The sequence below is a fragment of the Apodemus sylvaticus genome, chromosome 4 (genome assembly GCF_947179515.1).
Source record: "Apodemus sylvaticus chromosome 4, mApoSyl1.1, whole genome shotgun sequence".
In the NCBI taxonomy this organism is placed as follows: domain Eukaryota; kingdom Metazoa; phylum Chordata; class Mammalia; order Rodentia; family Muridae; genus Apodemus; species Apodemus sylvaticus.
In genome coordinates, this window is record NC_067475.1 from 62496335 (window position 1) to 62513166 (window position 16832).

A 16832-nucleotide genomic window follows, 5' to 3' on the forward strand; every position below is an offset into this window, starting at 1 on the left:
GCTATTTGGATAAAGTCTGGAAAACCTAGGTAGAAGAGAAGCCCTCTGGCAACTGAAGCACGGACAGACACAGATCTGGTGCTGTGTAGCCCACTGTAACTATGCAGGTTCCCAGGCTCGTAGAAAGGTAGCCTACAAGGGATCCTCCGGACTGAGTGAAGACTAGGACAGAACTAATGAAAATCTGCGTGTGTGTTCACAAATGAAATTTCCTATCAGGAGGCTGCTGGCGGGGCACAGGCTAAGCACAGAGCAGCGGGTTCGGAGTTAGAGCAAATGTTCCTAATGCAATTGCAAGCTCAACCACAAACTGAAAAACCGGATCAGACACTTCCTTGCGTGCGCTCTGACGTCTCCATTCATAAGATGGATGTAACACTGCCTTGCACAGGATTGCAGGATTGGGAGCAGAGAGATCATATATGCAGAAGCACTTTTGGATCTTAGGAGGAAAGGTGCCATTAAAGTCCAGGGCGTTATCACCATTAGCATTGATTGTAGTTCTTCAGTAGACTTACCCAAGTGGCCTTGGGGCAGGTTCTGGTGCTGCTGGGGGACTTTAACTACCCAGTTATCTGCTGGAAAAGCAATACAGCAGGCCACAGATCATCAAACAAGTTCTTGGAAGGGCTGGGGGGGAATCTTTTAGTACAAAAAGATACAGGAAGCGTACAGTGTGGCTGCCCCTCATGCTGTCCTTACGAAACAATGAGGAATTAGTTTCAAGGTACAGAGTCTGTGATTACGGCAGGCACAGGAAACAGGATAAAGAGTGTGGCATTCAGTCTGATAGTTCCAACTATACAGATATTTAGCAAGCACCTACTCTATGCCAAGCACCATGCATTGCGGGGAAAGCACAAGAAAGTGTTCACGGTTACGTGTGTGTGTGTGTGTGTGTGTGTTTTCAAAATATTATAAGCATGATAGAAAACAAGGCTCCTCTATTTTAGACTTCACACAACAGAGAAACATTTCAAATACATAAACGTGTAAATAAAAATGTAAAGAAACCATTATAAGGCTAAGAGGAGGAATAGTTCCAGGAGCTAAGAAAAGGTTAAAGGTTAGTTCTTAAACTGGACCATCTTGTTTAAAATCAGAGCATTGTAAGTTTTGATTAACTTTCTGCTAAAAATAGAACTGTGAGAGAAAGAAGATTAATAAGAGCATCTTGACCCTATGGATAGTTAAACACGGCATGCATACACACTGTTCATCTCTGGAGTCCCAGGAAAGGGTGCCACCCATCCAGACACTGCAGCGCACACGGAGGCAGAGTCCCTGGAACAGCCTCGAGAGGTTCAAGCTCTCAAAGCACATCCCAAGAAGACAGAGATCCCATTCACTGACTGCTGTATGTGCACATTAGGATGAACCTAACGCTGCGTGCACCTACTGGCTTTTAACAATGCAGTTTCAGTACAGAAGAGATCATTAGGGAAATGCCCACACTGATACCTGGAAGAACCCAGATGGCAAAGCCTGCTTAATAATGCAGTTGATGATGTCCAAATCCTCCCATAAGAGATGAGCTCTCCTTAAGTAAGATTTCAAGGCAGGCCTCTGCCCACTTCTGGGATTTAATTCCCCCAAGGTGCAAATGACTTCCTGGTCTTACTCCTAACTGAGCTGGCAAGGCTGGTGTTTATACTAGGCTGCTTGAGCTCAAGTGTGTGGGTACCATCTGCAGGCCAAGGCATGCCTCTACTGCTCTGCAGACCTGGGGCTGGAGGAGGTGGAGAGGCCCCCTCTCTGGTCAGCTTCACCCCAAATTCTGTCCCTTCTCCCTATACCTAACCTATTCTCTCTCCCACTTCTCCATGATGTCACTAGTCACCGCACCAGAAACTAGTAAGTGGCGATTCTACTTACTGAGGGGGAGCACAACAATGGGAATGTTCTTGGGCCGCTTGCTTTCCTTGTCGATGAACTCGCCAGTGACAGTCTTCTCTCGCTCAGTCACCCGGCAGTTGTATTTACCACTATCTTCCTGGCGGAGGTGGTATATCTTCAGCACGAAGACACCATCACTCTCTTTGGCCACCTTAAGCTGTCCCTTGGCTTCACGGTGGGCAAATTCGCTGTTGAGGATTGGCACGGCATTAGGCCCCATGGTGGCAATGAGGGAGCTGTTGAAGGCCCAGGAGACGGCGAAGTACCGGTCGGGAATGTTCTGAGCCTCTAGGATACATCTGAACTCCACTGGCTCACCCACTGTGTGCAGCCTCTTATCTGTTTCCAGACGCACAGTGAACTCTTTGTCTGGAAACAAAAACAAACTGGATGCATTCTGGGCAAATAAGAGCTTCCGGCCTACCAAGCTGCTTCAGGAGAGCCTATTCCCCTGACCTTCGTGACACTAACTACAGAGGAGACTCAGTACTCATCTTGAGAGAAAATCCAACTCCAGGCAAGGATATCTGAGGCCAAGCAAACCCATTAAACACCAGAATATCAGCCAAATGCAGGCAGTCTATCTATTCTTGCTCAGCATTCGCACTTAGACCAACGGGGCTCTGTCAGGACGCACTCACTGTGGAAGTGAGGGACAGGAAGAGGGATTGAGACTGGGAAGAAGTGGCCTCATCTCTCCTCTCCTTGCTGTGGGAGGCTCTAGCTCCTAACTCCTTCCACTTCTAGCTATGCTCCTTGCATAGAATATGGAGAGGAAAATCACATCACAGTGGTGTGTGAACTTTCTAGAGATTCATCAACCTCAACGGCAACAGCCCTCTGTCGGTGGCATTTCCAGGCTGTCACTATCACCTTCAGATCCGTGCTCCCCACCCCCTGCCATCCCCAACCAATCCCTCACACACTTCAAGCACATAGGAGTACTCTTCCTGTGGAGACAACCACGTGAGCCAAGTACGCACGTCTCTACCCCCATCCAGCTCAGCTCCTACGTCTTTTCTTTATCTCCTCCATCCTACACAGGCCGGTCTCTTGAGCCAGACGCCTCTTCTTGCCAATGACTAGCTCCTCCCTGTATTACCCAAACTTCCTGACAGATCAAAGCCCTCTCAGCAAGGGGTCAGGGAACCACTGATGACTTCCAAACAGCTAGCTTCCTCCACCACCTCTCTCTCCTTCTGCCTCTGGCACCAGGTCTCACCTCCCAGGCCACCACCAGGCCACCAGGCCACCACCAGGCTGGCCAAATGAGTTCTTTACAACCCTGTCTCTTGACTTCACACTCAACCTATCTTACCAATGTCCCCATGTCTCTTTCCTCCACATCTCTGAGCTCTTCCTCCTAAATTACCCAACCAGGTGGCTAATCCCTGACTAAAAATCTCTGTTCCCTACAGTGTGTGCATATCGAAAGTTCATCAAGAGGGAGTAAGGAGAGGGGGCCTCCTTTACTTCTTGTAAAACTTTCACTGCTCAATAGGGCAACTCTCTGGCTGAAGCAGGAGAGGAGCACACAGGTCCTCACACATGCACGTTATCAAGTGCACTCACCCTCCCCCCACCCCCACCCCGTGTGCCTCTCAGGCACACCCCCCACGGACCTCCTAAAGCTCCAAGATGAAAAGCTTGATGGCTCCTGGTCCACAAAGTCCAGCCCATGTCCCACCTCATAGCTCGCAGCTGCAGGGGCCCTTCTTCCTCCACTGCTCAATCTAGAACTCACCATCCAGCTGCCCGACTTTCTTCCGCCTGCCCACTGCTGAATGTCTGATACCCTTCCCACTTCCCAGCTGTCCGCTCAACTTGACACAGCCCTAGTCATCTGAGGAACTAGAATTCCTAGATCTGCTGTAATAGCCATCTTATCCAGAGAAAACAGAGAGCAGAACACTGTAGTCTTCAGTGTCCACATAGCTCTTAGTCCCTTAAGTGCACAGAGCGATGCCAGGCATCTTGGCATCCCCGAATGCCTCACACAACACCTTCAGGGTCGCAAAGACTAATGTCTATTAAAGTAAAAATGAAGAAACACACTCAAAGGTGGAGTTGCAACTCCCCAGTCTGAACTGGAACACACAGTGACATTATCGACTTTTTTTTTTTTATTTCCATTAAAGTTTTCCGTTCTTAGCTCAGTCTGGATACATTTACAGGGCAAATTCAAATGTCCTAATTCCAAGTTGGTAAGATTAAAATAAAGAAGATTAGCTGATGCAACCTAATTTAAAAGCATTAAGACTGGAAATTAGGCCCGGACTTTTTTTGACACTGATCTTAAAACCAACCAGTAAGGAAAATGATAAACAGGAACTAAAGCCTCTTGGGTAAATTTCTTAATATTAGAAGATTCAGAAGCCAGTAAGAGCTCTGAGTCCTAAGTGTGGATCAAACGTGCCCTCTCACCAAGACTCCAACTTCTTTTGCTCTCATATCCATCAGGTGTCCTGAGGTTCCTATAAGCCCTGCCCCCTCCAGAGCTGTGCTAGACAAAATATAGACAGGTGAAGAAAGGCCTGAGAATACTTCAGACACTACTTCCCAGCCCCGCCCCAGGAGTCTCTGAGCAGGGACTTCAGGGGTGTGTCGGAAAGTTTCCTATTTGGTGAATCTGAAGCATTGTGTCAAATATCAGGGTACCATGCCCAAACCGAGGCAACTGACCACCAGGACAAGGAGGACAAGAGACAGGTCAGTTCTGACAGGAATACTACCACCTGCAAGGTAAAAGCTTCATTCTCCTCATCATGAAGAAGCCCTCCAGCAGCTACCCCAGAGACTGTGTTAGGACTACACTCCAACCAAAGCCAGGCCCACAGCTTAGCCTGAGAGCCTGCCCCAGCTCAGCCAGTGTAATCAACAGCTGCTGTCCCTTCAAAACTGGAGCCCTGTAGGCACAAGAACTAGGGAAGAACATAGTCACAGGAGACCTCAAAAGAAGCTGTGGGAACTGCAGTGTGCCAGGCCACCAAATTAAATAATCAAGATGGGATAGAAAGCCCGGATTGGGATTAGAAATTCCTACAACCACCACCATTACCTCAGCTCTAAACATACTATTCTTCCCTCAGGTCTTCCCTTGACAAAGTGTCCACAGCAGGACCTGAGGCTCCACACCGGCCTCATGGTGCACGCTCTAAGGTCACACCACAGGGTACTATTCTGCATTCAGTGTGCTCACCCACAATGTGAGGAGGCCATTGTGACTTGCCTCATGGGCATGACAATATGTGTTAAAGCATTTTATAAGTCTCGTTTAAAATGGCAGAAATATTAATATAAAAATAAGGGTACATTAATATCTCCTTCGCTCACTGTTTCATGCATCCAACAGAAAAGGCTCATCACCTCAAATGTCCTCTGTAATTGAAACGTCATCAATCTGGTGGCATTCATGGCTAGCAGGAATAAGAACCCAGAGTCATAAGACAAAGATTTTCCATAAAATCACTCACTTTTAATTTTTTTTTTAAAAAAGATGTATTCATTTTATTTTCTGTGTGTTTTGCCTACATGTGTGTATCACGTGTGTGCTCAGAGATCAAAAGATAGCAAAGGAGATTCTGGTACTGAAGTTAGGAATAGTTGTGAACTACCATGTGGGAGCCAGGACTCGAACTTGGGTCCTCTGCAAAAGCAACAAATGCTCCTGACCACTAGACTATCTCTGCAGCCATATATATATATATATATAATTTTTTTCTTTTTTTTTTCAAAACCTCTCATTAAAAAAGTCTTACTCAAAATAAAATATGACACCATCTAGTAAAGCAAACCTGACAGTGAGCAGAGGCCAGTATGGGCCACTGTCTGCAGCTCACAGCAAGCTGGGTGTATGTGTCCCCTTCTTCAGCCTAGGTTATAACCACGTCTAAACTCACTCAAAACCCTACCATATTGCTCTGGTCATCAAACAAGGTGTCCCCATGACCTCCTAGCACCGGATTCCCCACCATGTCAAGGACAAGAAGCTGAGAGAGACTGACCAGTGGGCTGGATGTTGACCACGGCACCCTCGGAGCGCTTCCTGGTCATGGCGTACCAAGAGCCATCTGGATCCTGGATCCACTCGGCAGCCTCACAGTAGAACTCGCCCTGGTCGGAGGGCTGCAGATGGAAGATGGTGAGGCGAAAGGTGCTTCTCCCCAGCTTGTCCAGCCGCACCTCGCCCAGGCTCTGCCTCTGGGCGTATTCACTGCTGGAGTGCAGAATGAAGTCTCGGCTGAGGGAGATGACCTCCACGGGGTTCTCGCCACCCTTCTGCCGCAGCCAGGACACCGAGAGGTGGGTGTGCTGGACAGTCTCTGTGGCCACTTCACAGCTGAGCTCCAGTGGGTCCTGTTCCACTTTGTGCAGAGTCTGGGGGACAGCCGTGGTCTGCAAAGAATCTGGGATCACTGCAACACAGAATGTTCCCACAGAGGAAGGTTACAGTGCTACAGAATCTGAGACTCACTCCGCGCAGAAACCACTGTTAACGCCACAACACGGGCAGCCTCTGACAACTGATCCAGGGCCATACTCAACCCCAAAAGGCATATAAACCTAAATGCACTCTTCTATCGTGGTAGCTGAGATAATATTTTTGGCACTGACACCTCTGCTTGGTATTTTAATGACACTCAGAGCAAAGGTGGATTTTATTTTGAAAATGTATGAGAAGAGCTCCCTGAGAATACTGTGGAAGAAAAACTGTTGACATCTAATAAGACTCCGTGTTGGGTTTGTATCGCTTTGCGATAGCTCAAGCTTACTTCTGGCCCAGGAATGGCTCCTGGGCCTTCTGGCTTGACATTCCTATACAGCTCTTCCCTTTTCCCTTCTCCTTGACAGAATCTCCATCCCACCCCCCAGTCTTCCTCCTCAATGCACTGTCCTTAGAAGGCTATTTAAAATAATACTGGGGAGCAGGAATAGAGAATACCATTATCATTCCTTAGCGTCTCCTTGCACTGGGGCTAGAACCTAGGACTTTATGCGTAACAGGCGAATACTCTACCCACTGAGCTAGCACCCCAAGCCCCACCTCCTTAATTTGGAGACAGATCCCCGTACCTGCCCAAGAAGGCCTTGATCTTGTGATTGCAGATGGGCACCCCTGGGCCTGGCCTGCCCCTGTGCTTTTCACATATTCCATCACAGTAGCCCACGGCAGAAGGAGGCCGCAGGGCACAGAAGACTCAGGCCAATGAAGGCACTGCTCTGTGTCCTACCTCTGGAGTTTTGTTCCCACCTTTATCTTTCTGAAGACTAAATGCTGGCCCCCTCTGCTGTCTGAGAAAGGCACTCACTACGAGGGCTTGCTCGTCCACCGGACTCATCCCAAGATTGAGGCCTGATATCCTCTTAATAGGATACAGGCTTGTTACAAAGACAAAAAAAATAAACAAAGGAACGAAAGCAGCATCTTTATGGACAAAAGACCCACCAACATGCCCTGCTTAACTGTGAAAATTTAAAGGAGAGATCCGGACGTTGGCATAAACCGGAAGGGCCTGGCTGCTGTCTGCCCTTCCTCCCAGCAGCAGGTGGCCAGGGACGTCCATACTAAATGTTCCTCACTCTTCCAGCTTCACCTTCTCCAGCATACAGAGAGCATCGTGGGAGACAGGCAGTTCACAGCTTCCTAGCAGGCAGCCAGGGAGGTCTGGGTACCCAGAGTCCTACTCTCCCCCTGCACCTCAAAACCTGTATTTTATTTTATTATTTTTTGCTCTTTATTTCTGAGGAGTGGAGTCCAGGGAATTTCACCTCAAAATAGGAACTCTTGTTTGCTAATTACTTCACATTAAAGGACTTCACATAGTGGTGGATGCTTCAGAAATATTCTGGTGCCTGCCTACCCAAAGAACAGGCCTGCTGAAAGACTTTCATTCATTAAACTCTTATCCTCCGGCAAGGAAATTAAAGGACACAGCTGTACATGGGCAGCTTCAGTCACAGCTACTGTCTATCTCTGAGATCCAGTCAGTTCCCAAAGAACCATTACCACTGTCTGACACACCGCCAGGGTGGCTCACTAAAATCACCTGTGACACCCCAAAACGGTAGCACCCCTTGCTCCTTCTCTCCCTGCTCTGAGCATCTGGAACTCACTGGGTTATCTGAGCAGAAACTCTCCTGAGATTCCCCTCACACACATGACTCCACTCCTGTACCGATCCTCCTGTCCCTGTGTGTCCACTGTCGCCTCACGCTGGCCTTTGGAGGGGTGGGATAAATACCTTACTTGTATTTGGGGCGTTGCCTCTCTTCCTGCTGCTTTTCACCCACTTTACCTTCCAAGTCACATCTCCAATTATCAACCACAAATGCCCTTGTCACGGGGGAGTCCCCGGCCTCAGCCTTCTGGATACTGGGATTACAGGCATGAAGCTACCACCCCTGGGCTTGCCTTTATAAACTCATTCTACCTCTCACCAGCAAAGATCTGCTTAACCACTGAGGTTATAAACGTTTGCACGAGAACTTTCAAGTGTCAGCCTTAACCGTCTAGTGTTCACGAGTGTACACAGGATTCCTGGTCACTCGTGCTCCCTCGCATGGTTTTCTAAGATGTCTGGGGAATCTTTCTTATTGGTAAGCAACAAAAGAACATGGCAACAGAAGGAACTCTGGCCCGACACCGGCCATGCCAAAGCAGAGTCTCCTTACCCACTAGGTCCATCTTGGCACTGTAACTCCCAAAGTAGCGCTCATCGGTGTTAGGGGTGTGGCATTCATACTCGCCGGCATCCCGGGCCTGCAGGTCTGTGATGTGGAGTAAGGCTGAGTTCCCCTGGATCCTCTCCACGTAGATCTTCCCGCCGCGGACCCGCTGGGTGTAGATGGCATAAGGGAAGGAAGAGTCCACCGTGCTAACGATCTGTACTTCACGCTCAGGAGCAGAGGGCAGGTAAATGGACCACTGGAAGTTCTGCTCAGAGGGACCCTGGTAGCCACTCACATTGCACCAGATGCTGATGTGGGAGCCCTCTGTGCGGTACAAGGGTCCTTCCTGGACGGTGACCTGTCGCTGCGCTGACACCACACCTAAGGGGAGACAGATGCAAATGTAAAAATGTGCTTACTTTTCTGACGAAATGCAAAACAGACAGCAGTCCCCAGAGGGTTTGTTGTTTGTGTGACATAATGGCAGTATAAATAGGTTACTGGCCCTTTCCAAGGCACTCTGTGATTTATAAATATTAATTAAAACAGTGTGGTAAAGCTCTGTATCTAATTTGCATATATGGGAATTCGATCGCGCAAGGACGTGGCTCTGTTACTTATTCAACGCTGACCCTTGTGAATTTCATTTGGTCTCTCTGTCATTTATACAGCAGCTTTATTTCTATTTATTAATGCTGTTTATAAACTTTTTTAATAAAATGAACAGGAAAAGTTGAGTCCTTGGCACAAATCCAGGCAAAAACAAATAAAAGCAGCCGCCTTGTAATCTGGCTGAAATGAAATGTTTTTCCCATGATTAGCAGGGCTGGCCCAAGAAGGCCATTGAGCCTTTTTATTGGGGCAGGGGTTGGGAGGGGTGCTGGGTTTTATTTCCATCTCATCCCAGAGACTCATTCCCCTGTAGTAACAGAGGTAAGCAGATCGGGCAACAGCTTTCCAGTTTACAAGGAATGAACAGGAGTGTGAAGGCATGCAGGTTCCCACCAGCTCACAAAGCAGAGAGGGACAGTGCACAGGAAGATCTGAAACAAGGCCGGGCCCTGGGGCTCTTGGCACTGACTGGCCCTCCAAGCCCGGCCTTCTGGGATGACACAGCTTCCCAAGGTCACTTCTCCCTCAGCTTACGCTCTCCGTGTCCCTCACGCTGCATCCACTTGCAAAGGCAAACATTAAATATGGAGATTCAAATTTCTCATCCCATGTCATTTGCAATGCTTCTTTGAGCAAGGTCTAAGTGTGTCTCACAGGGGACATGCTGGAAGCTGAGGCCTTGGCGAGGTGAGAGGGACAGGACGGAACCTTTAAGAGGTGGAGACTAGGGCAAGGTCAAGAGGTCATTGGGAACACTGGAAGGGATCAATGCTAGTCGCTGGGATGAGTTAGCTTCCACAAGGTGTGTGTGTGTGTGTGTGTGTTTATGTGTGTGTGTGTGTGTGTGTACATACACATACATATCCTAATTCTCCATCCCTGGCTTCCTGCCTCACCTTTCCTGCCAGGATACCATCTACCTTGTTGTGACAGTCAAAGGGACCCTCACCAGAAGCAGAACACAAGGACCAACCAACAGTCTTTGGCCTTTGGCCATGGGCTAAAAAAATAAAAATTAAAAAAAAAAAAACCCTCTTTAATAAAACACTCCGATGTAGGTACTTTGTTACAGCACTAGAAAACAGATTTGACAATCAACGCAGCATTGACTATCCCTAAGCCGCTCGAACATGGGCGGGCTATCTCTCTGCTCCCTGGGCAGCAGCTGGGTGTGGCAGATGCCAGGGACAGCCATGCGAGCTGATTCAGGGACTAAGACACAATTAGTAACACAATAAAAAGATGCCAAGTCTCAAACAGGCTAAGGCAGCCAATGGATCTGCATCTGGAGACAGGTCCGGGTCAGTAGCTGCCCAGGAGCACTGCAGTAGCCCCCCCCCTCCCCCCGCCCCCGGAGTGCCACATCTCGGCTGCAGACGGGTGCAGCTAGTTTAGCAGAATCAATCAGTGAGCTCCAGGCTCCGTAAGAGACTCTGTCTCAAAGGCATTAAAGCTGAAAGCATCAAGGAAGACATTCAATGTAGAATCCTGGCCTCAAGTGCATATACACACAGGTGTGCACTTGCATGTGCATACGCGCAAAGAGAAACAAAGACAGAGACAGATGTCAGCCTTATGTTGTCTCTTTTTGTAGAGAACCAGTGAGGTCCCCAAATGAATGGACACATCTAACGGAAAGCTCTCGGCAGTTTTAAGCTCCCAGTTTTGAAGATTTCACAAAGTGCCATTCTCCTCTTTTTTTTTTTTTTTTTGGTTTTTCAAGACAGGGTTTCTCTGTGGAGCCTTGGCTGTCCTGGAACTCATTCTGTAGACCAAGCTGGCCTCAAACTCAGAAATCCGCCTGTCTCTGCCTCCCAGAGTGCTGGGATTACAGGTGTGCGCCACCACGCCTGGCTGCCATTCTCCTCTTATCCAAAGAAAACAGCTGAACCCCATCAGATGCAATTTGATAATGAACTTAACCAGAGGGCATTACAGCTCACAGACCTTACACAAGCATGGATACTATACTGTACACACACACACACACACACACACACACACACACGCACGCACGAACACACACACACACACACACACACACACACACACACACACACGAATGAAGGGAAAACAATGTTAAGTGGCCTGTAGGAGCCAGGGCAGCTTAGTCAAAGCAACTCACACAGACTAGAAGCAGATTACAACCATCCTGAAAAACAAACTGTCGGTTCTTAGCCACAGCCAGCCATACCCATTGACTGACTATCTCTGTCCTCTCCCTCCCACCCTATAGACAGCTCTGCATTCCTGAACCAGGGCTGTTCTTAGAAAGTGGGGTCTTTGTTTTGTTTTCCAGACAGGGTCTTGTTATATTTAAGTGTTGGTTTTGAACCTTTGGCCATCCTCCTGGCTCAGCCTCTCAAATGCTGGGATTCCAGGCATGCACCACCATATGCAACAGGGAGTGCAGCTTAACACAGAAATAAAGTGAATTTTCTTCTCAACAGACCAATTCTTCTTTCACATCAAACTCTTCAATGTCCTGGGAAGTGTCCACGATGCTAATCTCTGCTGCCTTCAGACAGACCAGGTGCCAGCTTTGCCCAGGCGGTGTCTGATCTCCTTAGTCCATAGCAGTAGGCTCCGCCCCATGAGGACTGTTTCTTTAAAAACTAGTAAGTATAACTTCAGACATTCTGTGCCCTTCAGGTTGCTCTGTAATAGGCAAATGTCACTCCTGCAGTGAGAAAAGACCCAGTTTCATCTGTAGAAAGGACTAGAAAGTAAACACTGGGCCACAGGACAAGTAATTTTATTTCCCTTTTCATATTGCACTCCCTCTGCAAGGCGTGTGAACTAAAGCTTTACTCCAAAATACAAATGATGCCTGACTGTTGTCTAAAACTTCTTCCATAGCTCCCAGTACAGTAGAAAAAGCATTTGCATGCAATACACGTATGCATATATACACATATGCATATATACACGTATGCATACACACACACACACACACACACACACGTATGCATATATACACATATGCGTAAGCTTCGCTTACACAGATGCTTGGCTTAGTCTACGCCCTTCGACCTGAGCTCCTAACTCCCTTGCAGTATTAATGACAAGACCATCTATACCCTGTGAACCTCTTCCAACAACATCAGAATTTGTGCTAATAAGACGACTCGAGGTGGTCCCTTAGAGTTTCCAAAGTTGGTCATGAATTGCAGGTTGGGAATTTCAGCTCCAACTCAGACCTACAGGAACAAGAAAGGGGCTGGAGACTGCGTCTGATCACCAACAGCCACTGATTCAATGAGCATGCCCACTTAACAAAACCCTACACAGAACCGTCAGTGATGGCCATGGTGATCCACACCTTTAATCCCAGCACTCTTGGGAGGCAGAGGCAGAAACAGGAGAAACTCTGAGTTTGAGGCCAGCCTGGCCTACACAGCTAGTTCCAGGCCAGTCAGGGCTATACAGTGAGACCACCTTAAAAAAACAAAAACAAAAACAAAAAACCATTAAGAGGAGGAGGGGTTAAGAACCCCTCAGTGGTGGGTTTATGAACACACTTCGCCAGAAGGGTGATACCCAAGGCAGGCACAAAGGCCCTGCACTAGGGCTCCATACTTTGCCTGGCATGCTGAGTTCAGCCGACCTGTGGGGACATAGGAAATGCAGAAACCATGTACTTGGTTTCTGAGGGTGAACCTGCCTGCTTTCCCAGACCACATAGTCTGTGTGAGGACATCAGAGCAGCCAGATGGGGGCCACCTGAGGCTTGGTGCCACCAGCCTACACTAACCTGTTAGCAGCGGACAGAGCCACCAAGGGTGGATCTTCCAACCCTAGTCAATCTTTCCCATGCCAACTGGTCCTCCTGAGAAGATCTGGGCTGTTGCTTCCTGGGAGCCCCCAAGCCTGAAATACCACTGAATTCCTGAGTCACAGAGACACCCCACCCCCACCCCCACCACTGCTCTGAAATATCGACATTTGTTGTTATTAGAGCTAATTCATCCTGAGCATGCATACACACACACATATATAACCCTACACACACACACACACACACAAAACCTCCCAAGATTAAATGATAACTGCATCATATGCATACTTATATATTCTAGGGGGAAAGCCCATGTATTTCAAAAGACCTTCAAAAGAATTATTCAAGGCCCCAAAGAGCCATGGTCTGTGGGCAGGCGAAGCTGTCTGCCTCAGCTGTTACCAGTCACCTAATTAGCTTCACTATGTTGAAGTCCTAGTGAGCCTAGCTCAGGGTGACATGATTCAGCAGTTCATGACCAGGGAGCAGCCAACACACCTCACATTCATTTCTTAAAACATGCCTCAGGATTCAGAGACATACGCCTCTTATTACAGAATCCAGTTTTTTATGTTCAAGCACGTATTCAAACACATAGGCCATGGGAATATGGCTCTCACGTGACCGTGACAGCTGTATCAGTGAAATGTTTGCGGTAGCACTCCAGGACCCGAGTGCCAGCCCCACTCTTAAAATGCTTTTCTTCATGTGACTGAGGCACAGTGATGAACCAAAATACCTAGAATATGGGAACAGGGTTCAGGTAACGGCTCAGCAGGCAGAGTGCTTGTCACTAAGTGTGAGGACTCAGTTTTGATCCTCAGAGCACACATTTAAAAAAAAATAAAATCTGAGCCGGGTGGTGGTGGCACACGCCTGTAATCCCAGCACTCTAGGAGGCAGAGGCAGGTGGATTTCTGAGTTCGAGGCCAGCCTGGTCTACAGAGTGAGTTCCAGGACAGCCAGGGCTACACAGAGAAACTCTATCTTGGAAAAAAAACAAAATCCAAAAAACAAAAACAAAAAAAAATAAGAATAAAAATAAAAATCTGAGTTCAAAGTCAGCCTGGTCCACTGAGTAAGTTCCAGGACAGCCAGGGCTACACAGAGAAACCCTGTCTTGAAAAAACAAAAACAAACAAAAGGCTGGTTACAGAAATGCCCACTTTAAACCCCAGCTCTGTGGACAGAGATGGGCAGCTCGCTGGGCCTTGCTGGCCAGACAGTCTAGCCTACTTGGTGAGCCACGGCTGACGGGGTCAGAGAGCTAGCTCAGTAGTTACGAGCACTGGCTGCTCTCTAGAGGATTTGGGTTCAATTCTCAGCATCCACCTGATGGCTCACAACCAACCATCTGTTAAGTCTAGTTCAGGGAATCCAACAACCTCTTCTGACATCTGCGACACCAGGCACACATATGGGGCACAGATACCCATACACATAAAAAAAATTAAATAAAAAACAGAAAGGTTGGTGGTGCTTGTGGAACCTGAGGTTGACTTCTGACCTCCAGGTGTGCACATGCGCACACACACACACACAGACATGCACCTGCACAGCACATACATACATACATAATATACATATAGAAATAGAATATGGAGATGATGTAATGCACCATGTACCAGTCTCCTGGGGAACTCTGGAGAGCAAATAATACTTGGAAACCAAGAAATGAGTATTTTAAAATTTCATCTCCTACCAATATGAGATATTGATCTAAAAATGGGTCTCATGAAAGCTCTAAGTATAGAAGTATTAAAAGGAACATTAACATTTAACTTTGGGTTAAAGATGCAAAAGGCACACAGTGAATACGTACACAGGGAAACTGTGTTGGAGCCCTGTCCCTGGAGCGTAACAAAGCTCTCACGATTCTGTACTGAGCTGCTGAGGGGCTAGGGCAGCGCTGCCTCTCTCTGTTACAAGAACAGCAACATCTCCTGGTCTCCATTTTCTAGTCTCCTTCCCCCCCCCCTCCCAGTTTTTAAATTAGCAAGTATATGGCACTTGAAGATGAAGATGAATGAGGCCGGTGAAGGGCCCTGCCCTCACAGCTTTGCACATATCACCTCACCTGGACTCGTCCTCGACTGAATGAGGTCGATTTCATTATAGCCACACTTACCAGAGGAGGAAATGGTCTTCAAGGTTAAGTAACTTTCTCCATGACACCGAACATGACTAATGGCTTTCCCTGGCGCCGTGGCTTGGTGAATCTCCGAGATAAGTGATAAAGTGTCCATCTGCCCTGTAGCCTAGCTGGCCCTGAAGGAAATGGTGGGGCACTCAGAGAGTGCCCAGGTGTCCAGGGGAATCTAAACCAGGCCAACTTCAAGACACACAGTCTCCAGATAGCAAAGCACATGAAGGGTGTTAAAAACAACACATCCCATTGGTGACGGCATCTGGGGAGTCTCACCTGTGAGCCTTAACCAAGGGAGGATCGGAAGTGCGTCAGACCCCTTCCGGGTCAGGGTACAGGCAGACATACACATGTCAGCTGGCCTCACTGAGCCCTGGACATTATGTGACACTGTTTTACATACTCCGCACAGACCCGCACAGCAAGTTATGAGTTACACGCCCTTGGTAAGAGGCAGAGCCTGAGGCAAGGACTGACTGGATGGTGAGCCAAGTGGGGTTAAAGACACCTGCATTAAATGAAGTACATCAAAAATGAGGACCATGGCTGTGCCAGTGCTGTGTCAGGCTAACTAGGCTCTAGACATGATACGTGGGGTACAGAGAGGCAAGGATCACTGTGTAACACCACAGGCACATGGACCTGTATGTGAGCTCACAACTGTCCCTTCAGAAGAGAACAGGAGCGGGGTAGGTGAGACGAAAGAGGGTACTGGCATTAGGGGTGACAAGTATGATACAAGTATGAATTGTATCTCCCAGCCTAGACTCCTACCCAGCTAGGGCCTCAGCCACGCCTACTGTGCTCAACCTGAACTTTCCAACCCATGAACTCTAAACCTAACCTGGTGGCTGTTCTAAGCCGCCAAGTCTTGGAGGTGTTTGTTATGCAGCAAAGCTAAGCAGTGCGCACGTTTCTCTCTCCCTCACTGTGGTTTCAGAGCCCATCTTGTGATGAGCACCAAGGCACTGGCATGAGGAAAGGATAAATAAAATGGTTTCAGCTAAGCTGGTATCCCCAAAAGAAATGACAGCCATTACTACACTCCGACAGGATAAGACAGGTGAAACCCCCTCTGCCTGGTCCAAAAGCTTCACAGAAGCTGGGAGGGGGGTGTGGTGTGCATCTGAACTATGTCTCAAAGGATGTCGGGTGGAACTTGACACACTGCTGATCACTGCTGTTCCAGGCTGAGCAGGAAGCCGGCCCAGATCTATCCTGCGACTTCAGGGCACTTCCATTTCAGTTAGGAGAGGGCACTGAGAGACCGGGGAGTTGAGGGAGGCACTGAGGTAAACAGGGAGATGGACCAGATTCATATTTCTGAATCATTGCTCAAGGGGCAGCTAGAAGACAGCAGAGGGCGAGGCTTTAGAAGCAAGGATACCAAATTAAGGGTGGAAGGAACCAACAGGAGGCCTGTCTGCTGAGAGGCTCAAGGGCAAGAGTATCATCCATTCATCTTTTCAGTCTTAAAAAAAAAGTGAATCTCCTCCAGTGGGTACCCAAAATAGAAATGGCCTAGAGATGATTAATAAATGTTAAATTATTAATGTCCCATCTAAGAAGGTGTAACCACCAATGATTCACTTTGCCCCAGATGACTTTATGTCCGACACCTGCACTGCTGAGGGACCCTGCTCTGCTCCTGTTTCTGGGCTGGGAAAGTCTCTGCTTCCAATGCTGAGGCTGCTAGAGCCCAGCTGGGAAACACTGGAGACGCCGAGCTCT

General features: G+C 48.1%; 1 protein-coding gene across 2 annotated transcripts in view; it reads right to left on the bottom strand.

The window, feature by feature from the left end:
* The window catches only part of Igsf3 (immunoglobulin superfamily member 3), an 89337-nt gene that overhangs the window by 29997 nt on the left and 42508 nt on the right, over window positions 1-16832 (bottom strand). The window contains exons 3-6 of one of the 2 annotated variants that reach the window (XM_052179630.1): window positions 8569-8946; window positions 5901-6311; window positions 1876-2265; window positions 519-578 (exon numbers count right to left, since the gene is read on the bottom strand). In XM_052179630.1, the coding sequence (XP_052035590.1) occupies window positions 519-578; window positions 1876-2265; window positions 5901-6311; window positions 8569-8946 (1239 nt within the window). The remainder of the gene's footprint in view (window positions 1-518; window positions 579-1875; window positions 2266-5900; window positions 6312-8568; window positions 8947-16832) is intronic. The other variant, XM_052179631.1, reaches the window with a different exon arrangement.